Source organism: Morus notabilis, unplaced genomic scaffold (genome assembly GCF_000414095.1).
Source record: "Morus notabilis unplaced genomic scaffold, ASM41409v2 Scaffold305, whole genome shotgun sequence".
NCBI classification, from domain to species: domain Eukaryota; kingdom Viridiplantae; phylum Streptophyta; class Magnoliopsida; order Rosales; family Moraceae; genus Morus; species Morus notabilis.
In genome coordinates this window covers 439,266-457,921 of record NW_010358151.1, presented here as the reverse complement: position 1 = coordinate 457,921, position 18,656 = coordinate 439,266, and the positions used below count along the sequence as shown (strand labels likewise).

The window sequence follows — 18,656 nt, the reverse complement described above, 5'->3', positions numbered from 1 at the left end:
AGTCACTGTTCTTGAAGGGATGAGCTCATTATTATCATTTTTCACCACTGTCATGCCACCCTTCTTTGGCACAACTTGAACCGGACTGACCCATGAGCTATCCGAAATGGCATAAATGATCCCAGCATTCAACAACTTCAGCACCTCAGCTCGCACCACCTCCTTCATGGCTGGATTCAATCTTCTTTTATGCTCAATAGATGGCTTGTAAGCATCTTCCATGAGAATTTTGTGCATGCAAATTGTAGGACTTATACCCTTAATATCTGAAATAGACCAAGCAAAGGCAGACTCGTGTTTCTTCAAATAACTAGGAGCTTCTCTTCTTCTTCCTTGTTCAAAGAAGCCAAAATAATAATCAGTTTAGAAGAATCCTCACCTAAAAAGGTATAACGAAGATGTTCCGGTAATTGTTTCAGCACTAACCCTTCTTTTGATGAGCTTGGGGAGACGAAGCACTCACCAAGCTTCTCTAAAATTTTCACTTGAGCATTATCCCCCACTTCACACGGTAAAGCCTCAAGAGCTAGAACACTATCAACGATACTCTCTTCCTTAATACAATGATCTTCACCAAAATCGGCCATGTTCAATGATGTAGTGAGGCTGTGTTCTAGAGGGTCATTGTGGGTTACTTCTTGAAAGAATTCCTTGATGTAAAACTCTACCACTTCCACCCGGTGACATGTTGATTTCTCTTCCGGAAATCTCATTGTGTTAAGGATGTTGAACTTTACTCCCTCATTATTCACTCTTAAAGTCAAATTACCACTTTGCACATCGATCAACGCTCCTCCGGTAGCCAAAAAGGGTCTCCCTAGGATGATGGGAATTTCTCGATCCTCTTCCATATCCAACACAACAAAATCAGCGGGAAAAAAGAATTTATCCACCTTCACCAACACGTCCTCTATGACACCCCTTGGATAAGTGAGAGACCTATCCGCCATTTGTAAACATATGGTAGTTGGTGTGACTTCCCTAAGTCCAAGCTTTCGAAAGACGGATAGAGGCATAAGATTGATGCTAGCTCCAAGATCACACAAGGCCTTCTCGAAGTGAGAATCTCCAATAGTACACGAAATAGTGAAACTCCCAGGATCTTTTAACTTTTAAGGCAACTTCCTTTGAAGGATAGCGCTACACTCTTCCGTTAGTTTGACGGTCTCATAATCCTCCAACCTCCGCTTCTTTGCCATGACATCCTTCATAAACTTGACATAATTAGGCATTTGTTCAAGTGCATCCACAAAGGGGATGTTGATATGGATCTTCTTAAAAATCTCTAAAAACTTCAAAAATTGAGCGTCCAACTTCTTCTTCTTGAATCTTTGCGGATACGGGAGGGTAGGAGCGATGAGAGGAGGATTATCTAGAAAAGAGATTGACTTAGGCCTTGCACTTCCCTTCGGATGCTGGGTTCCTACCTCTTCTTCCTTGGTTTTATCCTCTTGGGGCTTAGGAACCTCAACTTATTTCCCACTTCTCAAGGTGATAGCCTTGCAATGGTCATGGGATTAGGCTCTGTATCACTTGGGAACTTGCCAGATGATTGCCCCTTAACCGCATTGGCTAGTTGACCGATTTGCACCTCAAGAGACTTCATGGTTGCATTCATGTTGTTACAATGTGTCTCAATATTGTCAAGTCTAGTCTCATCCTTGTTAAACCTCCCTCTAGTCTCAACAATGAAGGTACTCAATAAATCTTCCATAGAAGGTTTCTTTTCCACCTCTTGTTGGTTGAAACCCGGAGGAGGTTGCAAAATATTCCTATTGTTGGCATAAGAGAAATTCTCATGGTTCCTCAAGCCAGGATGATAGTGGTTGGGCAATTGATTGGGCCTATAGTTAAAGTTCCTGTTGTTCACAAACTGAACCTGCTCCTGAGTGTACTCATCATGTGCAAAAAGTGTACTGGCACCTGCCACTGCCTCTCTGCTAGATGACGCTTCTCTGTTAGTCAATGCTGCAATCTGATTTGACAAAGCTGAAACCTGTGCTGACAAAGAAGTTAACGGATCCACCTCGTGAATACCAGCAGTTTTCTTCGGTATTGAACGCTCTGAAGGCCATTGATAGCTGTTGGTAGACATTTCTTCAAGCAAATTGTAGGCCTCTAGAATAGACTTTGCCATCAATGATCCACCTGCAGTGCTATCAACAATAGTCCTCGATTGGCCATTCAACCCATTATAGAACCTGTCAATCAGCATCCACTCATCATACCCATGTTGAGGGCATTTTCTGAGCAAGTCCTTGAACCGTTCCCAAGCTTCATACAACGGCTCAAAGTCATTTTGGTGGAAAGATCCAATCTCACTTCGCAACTGGGATGCCTTAGATGGTGGGAAAAACTTTGCAAGAAACCTCTCAGTCATCTCTTCCCACGTGCCAATACTCCCCGTCGGCAGTGACATCAACCACTGTCGAGCCTTGTCCCGAAGAGAGAATGGGAACAATTTCAACCGCCCTTAGTGACACCATTAATCTCTACTGTGTCGGCCGCTTCCAAGAACATGGACAAGTGAGTGTTCGGGTCCTCATTGGACAATCCCCCAAACTGATTCTGTTGAACCATCGAGATCAAGGAAGGCTTCAGCTCAAAATTGTTGGCATTGACAGTCTGCCTCCGGATACCTGAATAGTGTTCCTGAACTGGGGGTTTGAAATAATCCCGAATTGCCCTCTGTTGCTCAATATTATTGTTATTATGATTCTGATCACCCATAGCTCGTGCTTGATTTCTCTTTTCCCTTCTAATTTCACGAATTGTCCTTTCAATCTCCAAGTCAAAAGGTAATAATTCCAAGCTATGGGCTCTTCGCATTCACCTTCAAGAACAAAAAGGCAAACAAGCAAACAAAAATTTAAAAGAATTTAAAGACAAAAATAAAATAAAACAAAATAAAATAAAATAAAAATGTATAAATTAAAGTAGGCTACGTCGTCACAATATTAGCCAAGTTTTAACAACAACCAATCCCCGGCAACGGCGCCAAAAACTTGGTCGATGGGAAAATAACACCTATTTTCTACTCGCAAGTGCACGAGGTCGACAAGTAATAAAGTGGTGAGTGAGTGTCGTGTCCCATGAGGATTGTGTTCCTAAAATCTAGCTAAGTATCACAACTAGAATAACCCAGTTTTATCTAGACAAGTCCAATCATGAGAATGAGATCATTCAAAACAAAAAATAAAATGCTAAACTAATTAGACGAGCAAATCAAACAATGAAAGAAACTTTTGGGATCGAAGGGTTTGATTTCACCTTGTCTAATTATTCTAATCCTTTTTTAATGCTATTGATTTCTCTCAAGCCAAACATTAATCATGAATTTCCTAAAATAATCCAACTCCCTCTCTCGAGTGCCGAGTCAAATATATGCAAAATCACTTAATTAATATCCCTATTAATCAAGTTAATTGTGCATTCATTAAGCTCTAATTCATTTGTGATTACCTAGCTCATATTCATCTCTCGACTCCAATACTCACTAGGCTGTGTTCAACAAATCCCAACATGTGCAAGTGACTCTCTCAAGCCTAAATCCACATATCTAAATCTTTTAATCAATCTTTCAATTTATTAAAGCATTAAGCAAAGAAGAGCACAAATGTTTGGGCATGGAAAACATCAAATAGCCTCAAATATTCATAGCATAATCGTAGCAAGGTTACATCAAGTCCCCTAACATAAGAATCTAGCCACGCATCAATATAAACTAAAATAAATTCAAGATTAAACAAATCTAAAAGTACATGATAAATCCGCAAAATAGAGAAAATACTAAGTCTAAGAACAAGAGAAAAGGGAGAGGAAGAAAAATAAAACTCAGTGTAGTCCAGCTCCCAATCTCCAAGAACTCCCTCCTGATTCCCCAGAAAAAACTAGGGTTTCTCCCCTATGTCTGCTGCCCCTGAAAAACTAGGGTTTTCTTCTTTTTTTTTTCCAACTCCTATCCGCCTCCTCTTTTCTTTTGTCCGGCCAAATTCTATAGGCCCCCCTCAGAGCACGCGGGCGCGCGGTTGGGTTAGGGGAACAGCGCGCGGGCGCGCGCCTGAAGTAGGCGGAACTACGCCTAGCGCGCGGGCGCGCGCCTTAAATCGCGCGGGCGCACTGGGGGGGCAAGGGCGCGGGCGCGCATTGGTTCCCTGGTGTGGGCGCGTGGGCGCGCGTTGGTCCCTGATGTAGGCGTGCGGGCGCGCGATAGTTTCGGGCTCATTTTGACATTTTTCTTCCAAGTGATCCAATTCTTCTTTGTTTACCTGAATCACTCACAAACATATTAAAACAACCTAAAAACTTGAAGATACAAGCAATTATTCCATTTTCGGACATTAAATGAATGAGTTAAAACTCACTCAACAACTTCATATGGAACAACATAGTTTGCAGGTTCGCTGTGCCGCACTCTCTCGTGTCCGACAACAGGAAGCAGTTCAAGAATGACAACACCAGCCAGTTTTGCAAGCTACTGGGGATCCACAAGAATTTTTCCTCCGTCATCTACCCCCAGTCCAACGGGCAGGTCGAGGCAGTCAATAAGATAATCAAAGTCACGTTCAAATGACGCCTCGACGCCTACAAAGGAAAATGGGCCGACGAGTTACCAAAAGTTCTGTGGGCCTACCGAACAACGAGTAGAACTACTACGGGGGAAACCCCATTCTCAATGGCCTATGGGTTCGAAGCAGTCCTGCCAGTCGAGGTGTCCATTCCGACCAGCCGGGTGACCTGGTACGAGGAGGATAGGAACGCCGAGTTGATGAACTTGGAGCTCGACCTTTTGGAAGAACGACGCACAGATGCGCAGTTAAGGCTCGCCGCCTACCAGGCAAGAATGGCTAGGTATTATAATAAGAAGGTCAAGCCAAAGCGCTTTGGGGTCGGGGACCTAGTTTTACGGGTGGTAACCCCCAACACAAAACCCAAGAACTCCGGATCCTTGGGACCGACCTGGGATGGGCCCTACAGAGTAAAAGAGCTTGTTGCAAATAGGTCATATCGACTGGCAGAGCTCGACGGTCGAAGCATCAAGCATACATGGAATGCGGACCAGTTGAAGGTCTATTACCAGTAATCACGAGAAGCGTCGACCTAACAGAGCAGACTAAATGTCTTCTACTTTTGTTCTTTCATTTCCCCGTTCTGGCAGGCAGGAAAGCCAACTCGTAAACTATACACGAATAAATATACGTCGACACGTCGACTGATTCTTTATTACTGCTTTTGGAGTGCATTCAATGCATAATCAACAATTTACGTCGACAAATCCCGACTTACAGCTAACTACTTGCGCGGGTACGATCACCTAGTACCTATGTCGATACGTCGACCCATTAACGTCGATACGTCGACTAAAGTTATCGATACGTTGACGACGATGCGCCAAAAAACAAGCCCAAGGCTTTATTCCTAGCAAGGGGGCAATATAAGTCCCGTACGGACTTGCAAAGACGGTAGAGCTCTGGCCCAACCGTACTTAAGCAACGCTATTAATGTTCTACTATCTACGTCGAAGCGTTTACAGTGGTGCGCCAAGGCTGACTTCTCAAACTCAGCCTTGGCAAGGGGGTACTAAGGCCCAACAATGAGGCCCCCCACAAAAAAAAAAAAAAAGCAAAGCACAACACCTCCGACTCACAAGAGGCAGTCGAGCCTACACTTGGCAAAAAAAAAAAAGAGTCTACAAACATCCATACAAACAGTAAGCCAAAGTAGGCATCAGTATTAAAAAATATATAAAAGCTTGTCTTGACCTTATGGCCGTTACAAATTACCAAATAGATATTGTCTGGGCCTCACAGCCCTATAAAAAAAAGAAAGAAGTAGCAAAAATAGTAAACTCCCGGGTGTAGCCCCCTCATTGCCTGCCGTTGCCCCCCGCGGTCTGTCCGACATCGCCCTGCGCCTACTCGACGTCATCGATCCCCTGCTCTGGCTCGACCACCTCAACGTCCTCACTGTCAGACTCATCCAATAAGGATAGGTCAACGTCTGGATGCTTCTTGCAGAAGCGGTCGAGAATCTACTCCTCCGCGGACTGCATCAGGGACAATTGAAGCTCTTCAAACTCGGCTGAAGCCTGGTAAGCCTCGAGCCTCTGGTTGACGAGCTCCTCGAAGGCCGTCGAAGATTTGAATTGCTGTACGCGGCCCTCGATTAAGTCCTTGAGCTCCTAGGACTCTTTGAAGGCATCCAGCCTAGCGTCGACCAGACGGCGGAATTCCTCAGAGACAAGGAAATCTGAGACGGCTTTTGAAGTGGCCTCTTTTTGCCGCTGCTGGAACTCCGGAGAGGAGAGGTATGCCTCGACCCCCTTAGAGCTCCCTTCCTTAAGGCCCGCCTCAAAGCTGTTGGACTTCTCGTTGGAGATACTCTCTTTGAGGGACCGCACCTTTACCTTCTTGACCTCTAAATCCGTCGAGAGCTCTTCCCGGACTGCGTGAAGGGCAGTGATCTCCTTCTCGGCGGCCGCCGACATCGTCTCCCCCTGGAGAAGGGTCTCTAGCTCTACGTAATTCTGGAGAGCAAGCTCAAGGGCCTGAATTCCATAAGAAAGAATACGGTCAAGATGGAGATTCGCATGGGGATAAGCAAATGAAAAATAGTGATAGCAGTCGAGGTCAAGGCTTACCGAGATTTGACGCTTCACGGTCAGACGCTGCCGATCCAGGATACTCTCCTCGGCGTAGGCATTCCAGGTCTCCTCATGAAAGAGGGTGTATATGGCCTGCAGAGGAAGGCTGAAGCGAGGGGGGAGGCACAGACCGTGAGTGAAATCAAGGTCGATGACGTCGCGCACAATGAACATGGGGTCGTCGACCTTCGACCCTCGCAGTAGGACGGGCTCAGGGGGAGGAGGCGGTACCGCCAAGTTTGCCGCGACTTCGGCACCTTTTTTCTTCTCCAAGCGTCAACCCTGCCCGGAAAAACCCTCGACCGCGGGAGGGACTCGTGGCTCGTTCACCTTCTGCCTCTTCGAGGGGGGTTCAATCATAAACACCCCCTTTCTAGAGGTCACGGTGACACCGAGCGGGGCAACGGCCTCGACCCCCAGGCTTGCTCGACGTCCCGCTCGCCGAGGGTATGGTCTGGCCCTTCTTTAGCTTGGTGGGGATGTTGTACTTCATCTCGGAAGGCACGACTGCACGAAAAATAAGAGGTCGATTCAGGGACACCTCGACTGCACCCCCGGACTTTGCTAAAGAAGTCAAGGGAAAACCCGACTTACCGTTGAGGAGATCCGCGAGAAGAACAACGGGTCGACACGGGGCAAGAAGATCGACGACGAGGCCGTACAGCCGGTGGTTTTTCTTGGTGTTGAGGACCGAGGCACGCCGAGAGTCAGGGGAGAGCGACAGTATCTTCTCGACACGAGCGAGAGCGGATGCTAGGAGCGTCGGTCGGTCGACTTCTTCACCTGCGAGTGTAAAACAGCGTCAGAAGGCTCGACTGCAGTACAGAAACCCTTAAAGAAATGAGAAAGGGGGGAAACCTACAGTATTTATTGAATACTATCTGTGTCCTCAACGGTCGCTCACCGTCGAAGGGGTGAAAGTTAAAATTTCCCCCAAGAAAGAAAATTTAGGGTTTCCACCCGTGAGCGCTGGTGCTCTTCCCAACAACCACGGGTGGGACAGGAGGTTTGGATTTGGAATGGGAGGCTATGTAAAAGAATCCCCTTTGATTAGGGGAGGCCCGGAGGGAGTAGCAATGCAGGAATTCCTCGACGGTTAGGTCAAGGCTTAAAAATTTCCTCCATAATATTATCATGGAGTTTATCGTCACCCAACAATTGGGTGACAACTGGGCGGGCGAGATCCTGTTAAGGCTGCTGAGAGCCTTCACGAACGGATGGAAGGGCGGGGTTAGCCCGAAGGTGAGTGCCCGGGTATACACGATCATATGACTGGGGGGAGGATTGTGAGCCCTGTCGTTGGGGGTCGGAATGATCAAGTAGAAGTGGAGGGGGTCGATCCCTGCGTCGGTGAATGCCTTCCTAGCGGCGTGGGGCCTGATCTTAGATGGGTCGAGGTCTGTGGCCAGCCCCGAAAGGGAATTTGTCAGTGCGGCCCCATACCCTCGACCCCCGGGAGAACCGACATACGGGTTGATACCCTTGTCGTTGAGGAGAACAAGTGCATCCTGTTGGGAAGTCGAGGCTGACACGTCAGCATACTCCTCGACTTGACGAAGCAGGGAATCCCCGCTTCCACCCAAAGATGTGCTGGAGGTCGCGACATCTTCGGGGTCTTCTCTGACCCTGTGCTCAGAGACCTCTCGACCTCTAACCTGCTTCGACGACATGTTCTGGAAAAAGGCAAAGCAGGAGGTGAGTTAGCTCCTAGTGGTCGAGAGGTCTAAAGTACAAGGCTAGGAGAAAACAGAACACGCCGCGAGCCCCAGAGGCACAGAGCCAAGTCCGAGGGCCTCAGCGGCACCCAGAAGGTCAGGCAGTGTAGGCCCCACCGTCGGCGTAAGGCCGGTGACATCAGGGAAGGACACTTGTCCCCCCCTTGCAGCGCATTTTGGCACAACGGTCGCAGACAACGTAACTGGACCCACGGGATGAACAGAGGAAATGAGGACTTACCGGAGTCGGAGAACGCTCGAATATGAGGATGGAGGACGGCTCAAATGCATAAGGATGCACGGAAGTAAAGGGTCGGGTGAAAATCCGGCAGAGTAACGGCGTCTTGAAAGCTCGGTGGTCAGAAAGGTGAAGGTGAGGAGGTATATATACCCGCCAGAAGAGGAGTCCAAAGGTCCTCGAGGAGTCCAAAGGGCTCCAGATCTCGACCATAGAATCTGATTCGGTCCCATCCGACGGTGGATCCGAGAAGGCACGATCGAACGGTTGGGGAGTAAGCAACGGGAAAGGACTCGATCTGACGGCGACAATTCATCCCTCCAGCTCCACGTGGCGTTAGGGAAATGGGGACGTGACGGTTGATGCAATCGACGTGACTGCCCTACTGTCCAAGAAACCAACCGCAATGATGCCCTGTACCTACGAGCAACCGCCTCTACTCACAAAAGCCATGTTCCCACGTGGCGTCCTTGACGCTGAAAAGCCCGGAACATCACACCGCTACGCTCCGGCCTAAGGGGTAATTGTTACACCATGGTCGATACCTCGACCACTCGCTTGAACGATAGACGCCGAGGATTCCCCACTGAGGATTGGTCGCTGGTATTAGGGCACAGTGTAGAGAGCATTCCTTTTACGTCGAGGAACCTTGCGAAGGGGGCCGGCCGAGAAGATCGAGCCCCCGGAGATCACGGCACCGAGGCAGCAATGTCGATCTTCTCTACCCGCTGTCTTGTCAACTCGAGGAGGGAAGTATTGATCCGACTGCTACTGCAGGAGTCAGGAAATCAAGCGGCAGACAGGAAGGATCAGCCGCATTTCCCGGAACAGTCATCATGAAAACTCACCTACCCTCACGCGGATGGAGGACAGAAGATGGCTTCCTCCTTGGGAACAGGGAATACGTAGTCACATGTAAAGACCTATAAATAGAGCCAAGAAAACCCAGAAAGGGGTTAGACACCATTTCATTATCAGGAGAAAAACTTGTAAACACCTGAAAAATTAGTGCATACACAAGTGGATTAGGCACATAATTATTGCCGAACCACTATAAAACTATTGTCTCTTTTACATTATTTTTCTGCTTTATCCTTGATTCAGTCATTAGTGCAACCGTGAATGTTTTTAGAGAGGTAATTACGAGTTATCGGAAAAACACCGTCAACATATATATATATTCCTTGATAGAGGAATTTATATTTCCAGTCTATGCCACGATGTGTCTTATAATAACAGAATTAAACGATCAAGGAGCCACATTAACCTATAAGAAAGTAGAGTACATTACTGTAAATTAGCTCCATCAGTCAAGCAGACGCTACATTGATATGTTCCAATATTATTGTATGAGAACAATGACGATTGCTGAAATTTGTTTTAGTGAAGGCACTAATAAATACAAAAAGTAAAGTCACGAAATACTACGGTCGCGCTCGTTTTTCCATCTGTATAATAATAATCTTAGGCATTGGTTACCTTCTTTATTTGACCATCTACTGCTATCCTATATGTATTTATTCTGTATGTAATCTTCCGTAGCGAAATGAGAGCATTTTTCACGTCATTCGTATTTAAAAGAGTAAATTGCATTTTTGCATGTTGCACTCTTAATTTTTTGTTTTTAGCATAATTAGTTCAATTTTGACCAATTGCGTCTTGAATTGTATAATAAGTAGCAATTAAAGTGCAATAACTAACGAGCATATCAATTTAGTGGTTTGACTTTTGAGATGCAAGATTCACATATTAAAGGCAAAACTCGTCATTTTTCATATAGAATTTTGGGAGAATTTCATGTTCTGAAATGTCAATTTCTTAAAGTTAAAAAATTATTATACTTCAATTGCTACTGATTTAAATTTTATGATAGTAATTTTCTAATAAAATTTAGGATGCATTATACAAAAAATAAAAAATAAAAATAAAAATAAAAGTATGACAGTGCGATTTTAAACTAACGAATATTGTCTAATCGGGGCATGGGACTTTCTTCACCAACTTTAGTTTATAAAAGAAGACCTTTAGTCCTTAAAAAAAAAGAAAAAAAAAAAGACATTCGTTAAAGTATATAATTTTTTTACCAACCGCATCTTTGCAAGCGGATTACAAGCTGTAACCTTTTATTGTACTAAACAAATTGGTCCGTCCTTATTGCCATTACTTTATTACCACACATATATAAGCTTGCTTCTTAATTGAAATTCATTTGGTATTTTGGCTGCTTGTTCGGTAGGAAGAGTCCCCAATGCTTCTCAAGTTCCGGGGTCTTCTGGTTCTCATTAAACATGGCAAATATGTAAGTCTGAATAGGCCTTCCTGGTTTCTTCGGAGTCCCTTTCTTCACATGTTGCACCAAGTTATTGTTATAAGTCCTAGCGTTATCGACCGTCGTTCCCGTCCCACCAGCCGACGGCCAACCGCTCTCCGACACGACGATCTCCAACGACCCTCCGCCCGCCTTCTCGAGAGCTGAATAGACGGCGTCCAATATGGCGTCGAAAAGATTGCGATATCCATACTGACCATCTTGCACAACAACTGACGGCGATCTGAAAAGAGCATAATCAAGAGAAATGTCTCTCGTGTTGCCACTGTAACTGAAATAAGGATACAAGTTGACGAGCAATGGAGATCCGTTGCTCACTAAGAAGCTTATTACAGGGTTGATAATAGCTCGGTAATCCGACTTGAACGAGCCTTTTGAAGGAGGATAGGATACGTCGAGGACTCCGGTGTCGATGGAGGTGGAGACTTTGATTTGGTTGGCGAGGCCGAACGTGGAGATTGCCCTTTGAATGTTTTGCATGGCGGGGACGAGGAATTGCGCGAAACTGTCTGAGGTTTTGACTTCGTTTCCGACGGCGATGTACTTGAACTTAACGTTGTTGTAGTTTCTGACGTTGTTTTGGACCCAAGTGTTGGCTTCGGCTTGGTTTGAGGCGAGCCTTTGGAGGTCGGTGTTGGGAACGCCGAGCATGAGTTCGATGTTGGTGCCTCGGAGGGCTTGGAGAGCGGCTTGGTTGGGATCGTAGAGTCGCATTCTTCGGATGTTGTTTTGGTTGTAGAGAGCTATGACTTCCTTTTGGGAAGGCAAGTTGTTGCCCAGCATCCCATAACAGACTCCAATTTGCGCAGCTGTAATATAATCATATTTAGTTGAAATGAGAATCAACGGTAGACTAGAGTAGTTGTGCATAAAATGGACCCCGCAGCCCGACCCATGTGGATCGGGGTGATAATACGGGTTCGGTCACAAAAAGGGGGTGACATGACCCGCGATAAAGACAACTAAAGCCCAACCTAGCCCGATAGAATAACGGGTTCTATATGAGTCGGGTTGTGATTGTGCGCGTTAAAATTTTATATGACGTATCACCTAAAATTATTATAATCACATATTAAACTGTTAAAAATAAAACCTAAAAACATCAGTTCCTACCCGTAGTTGAAAAAGACATGCCTTTTCACAAAAATACCCAAATATTTTTAGAATTTTTCCCCATAAACTTTTTGTTAATTTTTAAAGTTGCCATTTTACTTTTAATAGTTATGTATATTTTTGCAATTCCCTTGTGAAATTTAGACGGAAAGTTATCAATATTATAGGACTTAGTACCCGACAAATCATCTCTCTAGCTCACAAGATAGGTTATTGGAGAAGTTTATGTTAAATATGTGCCGACTTAATTTGCTACACAACGAATAAAATTACTTTTTTTTATTTTTTGGTACTCATCGCATATGGCAGCCAAGGCAAATTATCTAATTTCAGGCATGGTAATGATACAGTACGTGATGAAACATTTAATAATAAACACGTTGGATTCAGAAAAATTTTGGGAGTTGTATATTAAACCAAAAGTTTTAGCTAAAACAACATTATGATTATTTTAATTCAATTTGTGAAATTTCCAGTTCAGAAAATTATGAATTCATACAATATTGTAGTTGATTTTTTTATTTAATTGGTATTTCAGTTTTTGAAATATAAATAATACGAAAATTCAAAATTAAAATTCAGACGTATAATTGAAACTTTTCTAAAAGCTTTAATTGGCATTTTAAATTTGCAATTTAAAAATGCAAAAAAAGTTGTATTGTAAAGGAGCCACTTGAATTAGTGAGGGCAACATGGCTCCGCAGCAAATATCGCAACAATTGATGTGTCAAATTTCTCTGAGTTTCACAAAAACGAATTATTTTATATCTATTCTCAACTTATTTACTCCTCACATATTAAAATTCCAGTTTCATGATATTTTCATGGTGAGTATCATTTTGATGAACTGATTGTTTGTACGTGTGCATATATATATATATATATATATATATATATATATATATGTATATGCGCAATCATGTGTGTGTGTGCATGGAGAAAGAGATATACCAGTTTTGTCTATGGTTGACGTGATGATCAGCAGCCCAAGTAACAGCATTGTTGAGATCATGGAAGGACAGCTTCCGCTTAAAGAATATGCCTTAGCCATATTGGTGACAAAGTATGTAGACAAAAAGGCAGATCACTAAAGCTTATAAAAGAGGATTTACCGCAAACTCTCTGCCCCAAACACAGCTTATTAGCCTCCCTTTTTATTGACAAAAATAACCCATTTTTAAAGTTACGATTGAAGAAATCAGTCACCAGACTTTCCACATTGTAATTTGACGAGTCAAGTACTCTGTGGAAATTTAGCCCGAAATAAATGTAATTGGCTGAGTCAATTAATATGAATGCATGCATAAAATTTCCACAATGAATTAGTACCAACTTGCATTTATGAACAAACACTCTAATTTCTTTGAATAGTCTTGGCAATATTTTGTCTATTTTTTTTCTTTTTTATAAGGTTGGCCATATTTGGTCTTGCATAGCTACAAGTAACGTAACAAGCTTGCTCACCATGAATTGGCCGACAAATTAGTTAAACTACCAATTATATCTATAAATTGAACCTCTCTATGTATTGGCTGTATATGGTGAAATTTTATCAATTTAATGGATGAATTTAGAGTCTACATAATGCAATTAACTTCTTGAGGTATAAATATTGCATACACTATCGAATTAAAAGTCAAATTTATTTAATTCCTTTTGTTGAATATTTTCTTTTTTGGTTATTTATTATTATTATTATTATTATTTTATTATTTTATTTTATTTTATTTTATTTTTTACAATAGCAAGATGCTTCTTTAGCAGTGGCGGAGGTAAGAAGCGACAAGTGGAGGCAAAGACGTAGCCAATTCATGCCTCCGGGCTCAAGCCCCCCTCAATTTTTTTTTTTTTTTTTTTTTTTCCTTTCCATTTTTTACTGTATATATAAGTGTAGCTTTAGAAAATTATACAAAACTCCCTCTGAAAAATTGGAAATACAACCTTATGTCTCCTTAATAATTTCTGTTTTATTTATTAGTCCTCCTCATAAAAATTTTTGGCTTCATCACTGTGGAGGTAGTTACTCTACCGACTTCTTAAAAAAATAAAACTTAACCCTTTTAAAATTTCTGATTTCTTTATTTTTTTCCTATCACTAAGACTTTATATTCTCGTACGCACCCCATTCCAAGTTGTTGCTTTTTTATTTTTTTATTTTTATTTTTTTGAGGTAACCAAGTTTTTTTTTTTTTTTTTTTTTTTTATTTTTTTTTTTTTTTTTTTTTTACATATTATGATATGTTTTATGATTATGTGTGTAGGGTAGCTTTCTTTGGCATTTTTTTTTTCCCATTTTTACACCCCGTATTTTTATGTTAAACAAAACATAATTACCGCATATTTTTTATTGTATCAAATTTATACTTTCAGATATCATCAAATATATATATATATATATATATACACACACATTTTCAGATTTCAAATTCGTGTTAAATTCTTATCCTTCTTTCAGTACATAATTATTGTTAGCTATGAAAGATACCTAAAATCTTTCACATTTTTCCATTTTTATTTTTGTTCTTATTCTTTTTTATTTTATTACGTTTAAATACAAACTTCAAACGTTAAAATTATAAAAGTTATGATAAATTTGTAAATCGTACCACGGAATCTGAGAGCTTAGATTTTCGAACTGCTTCCATGATTTGTTGTTCCAGTCTTTGTGGAGAGTGGGATTGTGAAGGACCCTAATTTTGTGAAGGCACCATAGAAGGACCCTAATCTTATACATAGCAAAGCTTTTCAATCGTGATGTTTATTACAGACTATTTGGTTTAATTATATCTTTACAATCCACAAAAAACCAAACATTGATGAAAGTCCCTCCTTAAAATACTGCATGAGCAAAAGATGATCACATTAGAGATATCCAAAAATTCGATAAACCAAACAATTTTTAGTTTATTTATTTATTTATTTATTGGGACAGCATTAAAAAATAGAAATTTATTACATATAGTTGGGAAATTTGGAATTAGGAAATGAATAATGCGCATGCGTGGAATGTAGTCGGACATAATTAGCCTAAGGCATCTCCACATTAACAGCCTGCCAAAAAGACAAGTGACGCGGCAATAGTATAGCCTAAAGTTCTTATAGGACTTGTCTTCCAGAAATCGTATAATATTTTAAAGTCTACTGCCGTGTATTCGATGGTTCAATAAGTTAGTATATATACGGGAACCTAATTAATTGCTTTGTATGTTATTTGTAGAAACTTCCTTAGTGGTGGTGATTGAATAAATCGATGTTTGAAGCTTATTTTAGGTATGGTTTATTTTACCGATTCAATTTTTCAGTTTTAGGTTTCTACAGTAAAAAGCTCTTAGAAAATGTCACATATAACTTTTTTTTGCTACAGTGAAACGTTCTCAGAAAATGTCACATCTCAGCTCGAATTGAAAATTTAAATCCACGAAGTGAATGAGGCTTTAGTTTCAATGCAAATGACTTGGGACTTTGCCTATGTATTGACTTCATTTCTTTCTTTACCTATAGGGGACAAGCGCAAATCATGCTCTCTCAAACTTTGGAAATGTTATATCAATTGAATCTCAAGTCAATAATTGCATTCTATGAGGTACCCCAAAAATCGGGGTTTTACCTAATATTTTGAATTTAATATCCTTGTTGAGCTCAACACTCCAAATTCAGTGGACGTTTGATTCGTGTATTTAGAATCATGATTAAAAGTAATTCTCGTTTTACGTGTATTTTTTATGAGAAAAAATCACTGTAAAAAATTATAAATCATGATTCATAATCAAAGATAAATACAGGAAATATACATCCTCAATCCCCTTTAGCTCAACACTCTGAGGTCAATTTTCTTGAGCTCAACACCTTGAGCTAAATGTATATTTTGAACCCGACACCTCAAGCCTATGAGAGGCGGAGGATACAATGAAGGCCCAACCCTCTACCCAATTTTTTCATGTGAGAAATGGGAGAATTACCACATCAGTGATCCCATGAGATCCGGATGGCCATCAAGGGAAGCAGAAGTTATGTCCGGGAAGGAGCAAAAAAGCCACGTTCTGATAGAAGCGGAAAGGACGGGAGTAAGGGACGTGGGTAGGACGGTTGTTCCCTCAAGAGAGTGGTTACTTGAGAAAGATAGCCTATAAATATGATGAAAAAGAAAGAAGAAGAAAGGGTCTGAATTTTGAGTCTGAGAGCTATTATGAGAAAATTAAGAGCCAGTGAGGATTTGAGTGTGTACTTTAAAGTAAATCAATAAAATTTCCCTTCATTTCTCGATTTTCTTGTAGTAATTTACTCCTTCTTTTTTCAATTTCGTTACTTTATTCCAATTATTCAAGCCTTGCATTTGGAATTTGGGTTCTTGGTTGTTGGCGAAATTTCATCGTCAACAGGAAACATTATAGCATTTTTTGACCTATTGTCACTGATTTTAGCCTCTTTGCAATACAGTCCCTAAAATAAAAATCTTAACTACTTTAGTATTGGAATTTGAAAATCTGTTGCAATCTCACTTTAATTAATAACATGTCAATCTTAGGGGACGTTTAGTTTATAAATTCAGAATTATTATCGTTTTACGTGTCTTTTTTGTGAGAAAAAATACTGTAACGAGTCGCGAATCATGATTCGAATCATGACACGAATCTCCCTTCTAAACACACTCTTAATTGTTTTAACTGCAATTTCAGTTGCAATCTCGCTTTATATCACTGCAAGAAAACTCTAGTTTTTGTTACAAAATTCTGATGTCACGCTAAACGTGACCCTTTAATATCAACAAAATACTTAATGTGGTCGCTAAAGAGAAAATCTTTAATTTTTTTTTTATAAATATTGATAAAAATAAAATTTTTAAAAGATTAATTTTGTCTTTTTTAATTAGAACAAAATCTGACAACAATTTTAAAAGACAAAAAATAAAAACAGGACCACAAAAATACTGTTACTTTCGTCTGTATTTTCCATTTCAGTTAGATATAAAAACAGAGAATATGTAAGCAAGTATCAAGATTTCATTTATTTTACCGATTTGAGTTTAGAATTTAAATTTTATTATAATGAAAAATTTTTAAAAATAGTCATATTTAACTTTTTTACTATAGTAAAAAATTCTCACATAAAATTACATCTCAACTTAAATTAAAAATTAAATTAATCTAAACCCGTCTCTCTTTAAAAATAAAGAAATTAAAATTTTTTATAATGTTGTCGATGGTTTAATATGCCAGCTGTTCCCCATTTTCTTTTCTTCCCCAGCGCACGTTCCCCTGATAGTTAGCAGTAACCCATGGGATTTTATTGGGCTCTGTTACAAAAGTTGCGATTAAAACAAACACATCTTTTCCATGACAAGTCAGAATGAGACCATTTTTCGTTGTATGCATTCATAGCAAAAAAAAATAAAAAAAAAAGTAAAAATCAAAATTCATATTGAATGGGTAATTTTGCGTTGAACATCCTCATAGTTGATAGATTTATAATTGAATGATCGAGTATCATTTAAAACCCTGTCTCTATTTGGCGGATAGAACTCTGTTTTCATATAACACACTGAGACACCGTTTATTTTATCAATTTAAGTTTTGTTATAAAAATAATTATATTTAATTTTTTTATTATATTAAAAAATTTTCATATAAAATTATATCTTAACTCGAATTAAAAATTTAAATCAGTGAATTAAACAAGCATGCATTAAATGTTGACTATATTTAATGTTCACATTACTGAAACAATCGATATATGAAACATATTGATTAGCAACAATGTTGGCGAACGCTCTTGTAGTTCATTATCAATGATTGATAAGATATTGCTCATTCGTTTTTAAAATAATGGTTGGTTGTTTGCAATAGAATTTTTTTTTTTAATTTGTATTATTATTTGTCTTTTACAACACAGCGTAGCAAGGGAAAATGACAGTTGTTCAGGTCATCCCCGTGCAAATTCACGGAATGTTTGTTTTAAAGATTCGTCTTTGATTTTGAACTATAATTTTTGGTTTTTTATAATATTTTTCTCTCATAAAAAAGTTAAAGGCTTATTTTTTTAGATTAAAACTTAAAAAAAATTTGAACTCAAATTACAACTGTATTCATGTTTATGTTCTTTTATAAAATTTGTTTGAACTTGAGTTTGAACTTGAGTTTGAGGCTAAAATCTGAGTTCAAGTTCCCTTTTCAACTTAAATTCTTAAACTCAAACTCAAGTTAATTAACAATATTTTTTCTATTCTTAAAAACACTATATATAACTTTTTCTTTTTAATTTAAATTTGAGTTTTTATTAAAATACTATCTAAATACAAATTTAAGTTTTGACACACTTAAATACAAACTCAAATAGATCACAATTCAAACCATAACTCAGATATGTATATCCAAACACAAACTCAAGTTACAACTTCAACTTAAATTATAACTCAAATTCAACTCAAGATCTACACTCAAGTCACCATAACTCAAAAATACAATCGAACAAGCCCTTAAATTTTACAAAATTAAAACTATGAACTATAATTCTAAACCCATAAACTAAACATCCTATTAGTTATTGTAACAATAAGTACTCACTTGACTACCATAAATAATAAATACTAAAGAGTAAATTTAAATGAGGGAGCGTAAGGAA

General features: G+C 40.0%; 2 protein-coding genes and 1 pseudogene across 2 annotated transcripts; 1 reads left to right on the top strand and 2 right to left on the bottom strand.

Moving 5' to 3' along the window:
- Positions 1 to 1,486: 1,486 nt before the first annotated feature.
- LOC112090376 lies at positions 1,487 to 2,419 on the bottom strand. The gene has a single exon (XM_024161537.1). It carries the CDS (start codon positions 2,417 to 2,419, stop codon positions 1,487 to 1,489), a length of 933 nt encoding a protein of 310 aa, XP_024017305.1.
- Positions 2,226 to 2,308, top strand: LOC112090381 (annotated as a pseudogene).
- Positions 2,420 to 10,585: 8,166 nt separating the features above from the next.
- Positions 10,586 to 13,226, bottom strand: LOC21399617 (glucan endo-1,3-beta-glucosidase, basic isoform). The gene is made up of 2 exons (XM_010091933.2): positions 12,990 to 13,226; positions 10,586 to 11,734 (listed from the first exon to the last, which is right to left on the bottom strand). The coding sequence occupies exons 1-2, from the start codon at positions 13,087 to 13,089 to the stop codon at positions 10,791 to 10,793; spliced, it is 1,044 nt and encodes a 347-aa protein (XP_010090235.1). The 5' UTR covers positions 13,090 to 13,226; the 3' UTR covers positions 10,586 to 10,790.
- Positions 13,227 to 18,656: the final 5,430 nt, after the last annotated feature.